Source organism: Haliaeetus leucocephalus, unplaced genomic scaffold, assembly GCF_000737465.1.
Source record: "Haliaeetus leucocephalus isolate CR32 unplaced genomic scaffold, Haliaeetus_leucocephalus-4.0 Scaffold556, whole genome shotgun sequence".
NCBI classification, from domain to species: domain Eukaryota; kingdom Metazoa; phylum Chordata; class Aves; order Accipitriformes; family Accipitridae; genus Haliaeetus; species Haliaeetus leucocephalus.
The window spans coordinates 2,369,599-2,378,502 of record NW_010972992.1 but is presented as its reverse complement, the minus strand read 5'-3'; the positions used below and the strand labels follow the sequence as shown (position 1 = coordinate 2,378,502).

The 8,904-nt window shown below is 44.9% G+C and overlaps 2 protein-coding genes across 3 annotated transcripts in view; one reads left to right on the top strand and one right to left on the bottom strand.

The window, feature by feature from the left end:
- The window catches only part of MINOS1 (mitochondrial inner membrane organizing system 1), a 15,410-nt gene extending 15,288 nt beyond the window's left edge, over positions 1-122 (bottom strand). The window contains exon 1 of the mRNA XM_010577264.1: positions 24-122. Coding sequence (XP_010575566.1) covers positions 24-90 — 67 coding nt within the window. The 5' untranslated portion in view covers positions 91-122. The remainder of the gene's footprint in view (positions 1-23) is intronic.
- Positions 123-8,621: 8,499 nt separating this feature from the next.
- Positions 8,622-8,904, top strand: part of CAPZB (capping protein (actin filament) muscle Z-line, beta) — a 62,577-nt gene continuing 62,294 nt past the window's right edge. For both annotated transcript variants that reach the window (XM_010577262.1, XM_010577261.1), the window contains exon 1: positions 8,622-8,735. In XM_010577262.1, the coding sequence (XP_010575564.1) occupies positions 8,733-8,735 (3 nt within the window). In that variant the 5' untranslated portion in view covers positions 8,622-8,732. The remainder of the gene's footprint in view (positions 8,736-8,904) is intronic.

Here is an 8,904-nt window from a genome sequence, read left to right as displayed (position 1 = left end):
CGCCCTGCCCTCCCCGCCCTTACCCAGCTTGACGGCGGAGTCCGCCAGACACCGGTCCCACTTCCTGCCCAGCTCGCCCTCGGACGCCATCTTGGCCGTCCCCTCCCACCTCAGGCCGTGCCCTCGCCTCCTCCCCCGCGCAACTCTCGCGAGATCTGCCGCCCCGCCCCAGATCTCGCGAGATCTTTCTCCCGGCCGCCGTCGTCAAGGTTACCGGCGGGAGGGCGCGATGGCCGCCGCGCTCGACCTTGGGCTCGGCCCAAAAGCCCATTTTGACCCGTAGGACCCGGCCCACCACAGCCCTGGCCCTTCCTGGGCCCCACCTCTTCAGCCAGGGCTTCCGCTGTGTCCTTGTTAGGCCTCGTATCCCTCAGCTTAAGGCACGATCCCCATTTTCTCACAGGCCCCCAGCTTGGGCCCACCCCCGCCGACCTGCTCCCCTCAGGGTTCTCACCTCATCCTTGGTAAGAGTCGATCTTTGCTGTAGGGTCCCATCTCTCCCACTGCAGGGTTGGGTATATCCCGCTGGACGCACATTCCCGGGTAGGTTTTCCCTCTCAGAGGTCCTGCATCCTACACAGCTCCTGCATCTTTGCTGGCTGTCCTCAACTTCTCTTCAGGGCCTGAAATGAGGTACACCTGTGTGTGGGGAAAAAACCAGCTGTTGCCAATCCCTGTCGATGTCCCAGGGATCACCTCTTTTACTTAAGCGCAACCTGGGCCCCACACCTTCTTGCTTAACTGGGAGAAGGAGCTGAATAACACTAGGAGGAAAAGAATGCTGTGTTCAAGAAATTACTCTATACAAGAAGATGTTAATATTAGAATGAGGAGTTGTGGTAAGGGTTCTTAGTGATTTGTGGGTCTTTGGCATATCCTGAAGTGTACTACAGCATTGTGGAACTATGAATGTAAGTGTGAATAGTTTCAAACTTACTGTAATGAACTTTATGTTGCAAACATTGTATAGGCTTTCTGGAAACCATTTTCCAGAAGCCTTGTAAAAAAAAAATATAGAATGTTTTTTAAGTAATAATGTCTCTGTTCACACTTAGTAAGGCGATTTTTAGCTGCAATTACTTATTTTTTTTTAACTTCTGACAGTTTTCTTTATCAGATTGGAGAGGAGGAGGTTCTACTGATTTATAAAATAAGTTCTTTAAAAAGTCAAAGGCTAAAGCAACAAATAGAAGTCAAAACTGTAGTTGGCAAAATTTTTCTGAAGTTATTATTGTTTGTGGTCTTTCATTTGTCTTAAAAGTATAATTGGTTTTGATCTAGAGCAATGATGAAAGATTTTTCTTATACTTGGTTTAGTTCAACTTCACATATCGCTGAACGATCATAATTGCCTATTATTTTTACTTGGTTAGAAAAATCTAAATGGCTTTTTAAAAAACTTTTTTGGAAGGCACATGGTTAAACTAAGCCCTTGCAGGTTCAAGAGGCTTCCTTGGAGAAGGTAGTTCTTGTCCTTCTGTAAAGGGAGCCTCCTTTTCTCTTCCTCCTGCTACAATTTATTCAAATCTGACTGCATTGCTGTATAGTTGGTATCAAAAATAGAACCGTGCATCATGTTACTTAAAAATACCAACAGGATCAAGCAGATTTTCCCTGACCAGATAAAGAAGTGTTTTCTGAAACCACTGACCCAGTGGTATGTCCCAATGTGCCAGCTCCACCCTCCCATTTCCAAACAGCTCTGGAAAGTATCAGGAGGGGAAAGCTACTTGAAGCCTCCAGATAATTCTTCAACTTTTTTTCCCCAAAATTAAATTCCAGAAATCAGTGTTTAAACACAACCCAGAAATGTGGTCTTCTCTTTGGCAAAAACAAATACCTGGTGCAGGCCAATGTGTAGTCTCACTTCACACTTACTCATTTTCAGACTGTTAGGCTCACTGGAAAGTGCTGTTTCTTTGGGGATGAAGGAAGCAGTGGTGAGCTGTTGGACTGAAAGGTGCTTCATAAAGGGTTGTGTTGCTGTGTAATGGGTCTCAGTGTATTTTGACAGCCTTGCGTCAGGAACCTGGTGCATTAAACCCTTTCTAAGGAGATGGAATAGTTCAGTGTAATTGTTTTGAACATCTAGCTTCCTTCTGAGAAATCAGTCTGCTGCTTTTAAATCCTGGAGTCACTGAATGATCAGAGGGTGCTCTGGAAAACGTTATCCATTAAGGATCTAGAGCACATTCTTTGTACCCCTTCCCCACCCCAGGGAAAAATTAAGGCTGGAGGGCATGTGTCCAAAGACAGCCTTTTCTCTCCATTGCTATAGTTACTTGGCAATTAGACCCTCTCAGTGTAATATTGAGTATTTATTATTGTATGACTCCAAGGTGATGTTTAGAACATGCAGTTTTGCAAAGCCTTTTTTGCATTTTACAGCCCAGCATATGCTGTCCTAGGCTTCCTTCCCTCCCTTCTGCCCTCGCGCTCTCTTCTCCTTTCTTTCCAGGAAATAAATAAATGAAAAAAATGGAGGAGGCTGAAATGAAGCCAGAAAGCTTAAAAAAATCCCTGCCTTTCTCTGCAAGTCAAGTTTTAGTAGGTTCAGACCTTGTATCACCACTTTTCTCAACTATATACCTAACTCATGTATTAAATTAGTAAGACTGCTCACAGACTTAGTTAGGCATTCACTTAAACTGCTGGTTAGTTTTTCAACAGATGGCCATGAAACAAGCTAGAGGCAGAACTGTGACTCTACGATGAATAAGTACAGCTATTATTCTTCAGAATTACTATTTCCCTGGTGTCTAGTGGGAGAAGCCATGCAGAGGGTACGTCCATACATGCATGTGGAGGTGAGGAGCTTCTCTGGGGCTGCACCAGATGGAATTTGAAGCCCCTTTTCAACATAATAGACTTTCTTTTCTTCTCACTGTTAGCTCTGTCTTTTACATAGTGCAGTATAGGATGGTTCACCCTCACCCCAGTAGTTTTTGTTTTAAAACTTCCAAGCAAGTTTCTTTAAAATCTTGATCCTTCCTCAGGATAAGTGTATTGCCTCTTACCCTGTTTTTTCAAAGAATCCTATAGCATCCCTGCTGTCAGTTCCCCACTGGATAATAACATGCTCTTGATGTCCTCTTTTCCACAGAATACGCATGTAAGTTCTCCCATAGTTTTAAATAACATGAATCTCCTCCCACACACACCTTTTTTTCTTTTTTTTTTTTTGCCTGCCAAGAGTAGCAGCGATTTGCATAGGAAGACAGCCGTGTAGGAGTTATCTGCTTGAGATGGTTGACACAGCCTTGGTAGTGGGCCCCCACTTTGCTGTCTGTACTTCCAGAAAGCTTCTTTTGTGTTACAGGGAGAATCAGTCCTGGGCAGGAAACTTCAGCTCTCGGTCTCTGCTCCAGTTTGTTGGTTTTTTTTCCTCACAGATACAAGCCACATTCACCAGCAGATACTGATGCCTATTTTTCTCTTTGAAAGCCTTCTTCCTATCCAAGCAACAACAAAAAAAGTCTAAGTCCGAAGTCTGAGGAAAAAGAAACCCCTCCTCAGCAGAACTTTGCCCTAAAATGGGAAAAGTGCCAGAGACTCCATTAAGTCTACTTTGCTATTCTTACTGATTTTATGTGGAAGGCAGTCAGATACTGTGGGGATGAACAATAGTCTAAAGGCTGAGGTAGACTTGCATTAGGAGAGACAGCTTGTGATGCAGAGTGAAATACCATTCAGTCTTTTCATGGTGATCACATTCACGTTAATAAGCAAGTCCATTTTCTGTCTGTGCTAATGTATTTTCATGCCAGTTTTGCAAAGCTGATGTAATGTTATATTCAGTAGTGTGGTACTGCTGGTTACAGTTGTCAGGTACGGCTGATTGAAGTGGAACTTTGAAAAATGGAACAAGATGTGTCACAGCTCGTTGTGCTAATTCTGCTTTAAGCTGCTTTTGCTGTGAATATGAAGTTTGCCCCAAAAATCTCTGGAGGAAAGCACTTGCATGGAAAGATTGATCTGAGTTTTTGCTAACTTATGTTACAGGCATAAGCACTGCTATGACATTTCTTGTCTTTAATTGAAGTGTACTATTTGTGATAATTTTTTAGTTTAGTAGTAGAACTAGGAAAAGAACTCATGCACTGTATTGATAGAGGTTTTCTAATGAATAAGCCTGCAAAAGAGTGCTATTTTTCAGCTCTTAAAGTATGTTTTTCCATTCGTCCATGTCACTGGCTAATTCTGTACAGATTCTAACTAGTGAACCGTGACTATTGTATTAAGAAGGAATCCAGCCCCTTGCAATTCTTTTGGCTGGTATATTAGCAAGCTTCAAATGAAGTGCAACGTGTCAAGGAAAAAGTAAGAGAATGGAAAGTTTTGTTTCTTTCTGGTGCATTTAATCAGCTTCTCCTTGACTTTTTTTTAATGTCAGGCTGCAGACACTATTACTACAGTTAATGACCAAGTTTGACAAGAATGTTCTCAATACTCTCTTTGCTCAGGCTAAAGACACTTCTGAAAGCTCCTGTCTGTCAAGCTTTCTGTGCTTAAAAATATAAAGTTAAAAGAGCAGTTGCAAGCACAGAAATAAACAGCATCCTAGGATATGTAATTAAGTGGAAAACCAGTGATCCCAGTAGTCCTGCAGTCCACTATTCTGGACTGATATTTAAAAAAATGCCTCAAAGTCCTTTTCTAAACAAGCACTGCTGGGTTTCTTGAGGTGGGATTTCAGGTATGTCTTGGTCACATTTGTCCATCTTGTATTAAACATCTTGTGGAATACAGTTGGATTGAAATCTGTGGGACAGATGAAAACAGTGTGGCTGCAAACAACTCCAAGGCATGGCCAGACAGTGTTCTCAGAATGTGGGCAGATACTTTTGGACTGAAATAAAGCAATTGTTATTAGTGGATGAGGATGTTACTTTTTATGTGGGTGGAAAAAAAAGAAAGTAGTTATATGCCCCAAGATACGGACCCAGATTGCAGAGATGTGACTTTTTAACACGACATCTCTGTGGATGTTGGCTTTAGCTGAGTGGCTAAGTCTGCCCTTCAGTCTGTGAAAGAGGGATATAGGACATGACTTGGTCTTACCTATTTAGGCAAAACAATTATAAGAAAATGGTCAAAGCCAGAAAAACTTCATGCCTCTAGCGATATGTGTGCTTGAGTGATGTGTAACCTTTAATTTCTCTGCCATTACTGTGACAGTGCTGCACTGGTAGTAGAATGTCTCATTTTTGGCCAGTATATGGACATCTTAGGCTGCTAGGTTTGTCTTATTAATCAAATGAGCAGATCTGCTTGGGTGCTGATGAAGTGGGAAAAAGTCTGGATTTAGTATTCTTAGTATGGGGAAAATGCCTCAAACCTCACACTAAATGGGCAATACATTGTTTTTCATTAAACATGGTATTTTGATTTACTCATCAGTTCCTGCAGTGAATGGGGGAACTCTTAAAACCTTTATATTCCAAGAGTATCCTCAGCAAAGTTGCTTTGGAATTGGAATGGGAGGGAGGCTTTTTTAATTGTTTGTGTGCTATTTTGACGGTGTGTATAAAGATCTCCATAGTGAGAACTATCTGTGGCCTGACTACAGAATTCCAAGACGTTGGGTAGTGTTGTAGGTACCTTTTTCCTATATTAGTTTCCAAGAAATGCTTGGTTTTCAGCCTCAAATCAAGTGATGCTGCTGGTTTACTGACGCTGACTAATAAAACCCAGCAAGCTAAACTTTACCATTGCTGGAAGACTCTTGCAACAGTAAATTCAATTTATGAGAACCCCTAATAAAAGTTTACGTATCTTTCAAGTGCCACAAGGTTGACATGAAAGAAAACGGGCAATCTGACCTAAAAAACCCTCAAGATGTCTTTTTCTTTAATAGAAAAATGAATATTCAGTGAAGTATGAAAGTTTTCTCTAGGACCTTGTTTCTAAGCATGTTCACACAGTCACCCTTGGTCCTGGCTAAACACTGGAATAAACAAAATAAATAGCATTTCACCATGCATGCAGGAGGATAAAATAAAAACCACATTGTGTTGGACCACAAATGCTCTACTAAGTTCTGGCTAAATGTGTAAAGTACTTTGTAATGCTAATAAGTATTTATCCTTCTGCTTCCTTGAATATAATCAAATGTACAGGGAAAGCACATGTATTTTATAGTTGCTGATTGCAAGATCAAAAGCCTTGTTATTAATTGCACATGAATCTGATGCTGTAGGGCTGTTAAGCCGTCAACTGACATCATCGTTTGCTTCCTTTGTTTATAGGCCCTTGTTTTAAAGATGCGTAATGCCTGACATGAAGCCTTTTGAGCACACTTTTCTGTTTAGGTGGGTGATTCCATGCCAGGAGGTGTAAGAAGTGCCTGTAGTGCAGGTCATGCTACCTCACAGCACTCAAATCTATCAAATGTCCCTGAATTAGCTGTATTTGGTGTCACCCCCTCCACGAATCGCAGCAGAAGGCAGGATGGCTACAACTGTAGTTAGACACACAGAGCCTTCTGCCTGCTGAGATCCACTCCATGCTGCAAATTGCAGCCTACCAGGGAGAGTCTGGTCCTACATCTTAATAAACAAACAACAGAAAAAAATTCCCTTAAGCATGTCCTGCTATAAACAAGCAAAGCAAGCAGCTGGTCCTCATTTGAGAAGATGTTACATCAATTGCAAAAGGAATCTGCAGATCTTCTTAATGCAAATATTTTTGGGAAAACAAAAAGCAGCTGTTTATTCTTCTTGATACCTATTAGAAGGAAAGCAAAATCCAGGATACTTGTATTTCTTCTGCTAAGAAAAACATCCTCTTGTCCTCAACATTCATTTGGATCTCCAATTGTTTAAAATATACTGGGCTGCCTAATTCTGCTTTTGGTCTGCTGCTGCAGCAAGCAGCTAGAAACAGTGTCTGTTTGTAACTATAAAAGCTACTAAAAGTAGAGGAGTCATTGAATACTTTGCATGAGTTTTGTGACAAAAATAATGAAGTTTAGAACATGTGTTTTCAAATTTATCAATTCTGTCCTCCCAGACCCTGCCCCAAAGAAAATGTGTGCATTAGATGTGTGGACCCCTGTAAAATGAATGAGTAATTTGCCCTGTGGAATGAACAGGCTTGCTTTTCTTAATTACTCTTAGTAGGCGCACCTCTGAGGGAACATAAGGACTGAAGGATCTGGGGATTGCAAAAGAGAAGCCACTTCAGATTGCTGGATCTTGCAGACTGGGTTTAAGGAGGTTAGGCTGACTTGTACTGGCAAAGAATTGAATTTGGAGACTCTAGAGCAGGAAATGCCTTCAGAGGCCATGTGGCCGCTCTACGAGGCATGGCAAGATTATTTCCCATCTTGGGGTTTATTTGGTAGTGGGTTATCGATGGAGTTTTATGTGCTTTTGTTTTTCTGTGAAGTAATATAGCTCCTGTTTTTCTTGAGATTGTTCTGCTATTTTCTGTCCTTTGCTCTTGGCTCACGAGGGCCAAGTCTGCAGCGTGGGAGCCAAAGAGCACCAGCGGAGGGTTCTCAGCAGCCTGGCACCAAAACTCTGGTGAAACACGGGCCAAATAATTGTTCCAAAAAAGCTGCAGAGGAATGTATTGTCACATAATGAATCAGATGCTTTCCTGGGGTAACTGGGCATGTTGCAGCTCTTAAATTCACAGGTCTGGATTGATATGAGTCTAGAATCGGGATTAGTTTTACCCGAGATCACTGAAATGTCAGTTAGTGCATTGGGGGGGGGAGGGAATGGTTTCTTTCTGGGACAGTCTAAAAAAATAGAAATGCTTTATTTGTGCATACACATGATTTGCTGATTTCTATCTCATGCTTGGAGATCTGTATCGCAGCTGCCTGAGCCCTGAAGTCATCAAAATATATAAGTATCTGCTTGGTTTCCAGCAGGTACCTACATGCTTTGCAGAATCAAAGACTAAGCTTCCAGAGAAGGCTGAACACTTGCTTTTCAAATTAATTAACCCTGGCCTTAAGCAGCCAGAGGCTGATTACTTTTCCTTGTCACTTCGGAGCTGGAGTAGGTGTGTTACAGGCAGCACCAGTAGCGATGCTCTATTAGTTACCTCTGTAGTCCACTTTTCAGCGCTGATGGGGTTGCCAAAACGTTACCTCTTCGGGCTGACGTTTTCCGTGCTAACTGCCGGCCTCGTACGGGCTTTCGTTCAACCCCAAGGGCTATTTAAGTGTTTAAAAGGTGTTTAAAGGAGGGACGTGCTGCTCCGGCCAGGAGCTGGGGCCGACTGGCGGCCGGCGCCACGAGGGCTGAGCCGCCCCAAGGCCCCGCCCCTATCCCCGCCCCCTCGTCTCTGATTGGCCGTCCTCCTTCCGGCCGCGGCCGGGCTTACCCCCGCGCTGGAGTTGGTGACGCCCGCCGCCCTCGCGCCCGTGGTGCTGCTCCCTCGCGGGGTCCCTCCGCCCGCCGCTCTGCTGCGCGCCACCCCTTGCCGCCCCTCCCCTCCCCCCTCCCTCCGGGGCGGGGGAATGGTTCTTCCCGCCCCGCCCTCTCGCCCCTCCCCGCCCCGTTCGCGCGCCGCGCTCCATACTTGGCGATGGCCGGCGAGCCGCGCGCTGATTGGCGGGGCGGCGGCGAGGGGGCGGGGCGGCTCGGCGCTGACCCGGATGTTCACTCCTAGGCAACGGCGGAAGTGGAAGGGCCGCGGCCTGCCTCGGAGGGAGACCGGACGGGACCGGGAGGCGCCGCCGTTGCTACCGCCCAGCGCAGCCCCGCCGAGCCGCCATGGTAAGGGCGAGGGGGGCGGCCCCTCGCCGCTGCCCTGTCCCCTTCCCCGCGTCCCCCTTCCTCCGGGCGGTGCTGCCCCCCTCCCATCCCCCCGGTGCCGCGCCACGGCGGCTCCTTCGCCGCCCCCACCTCCCCCCCACCCCCATCCCGGTCGCTTCGCAGGGGGGCG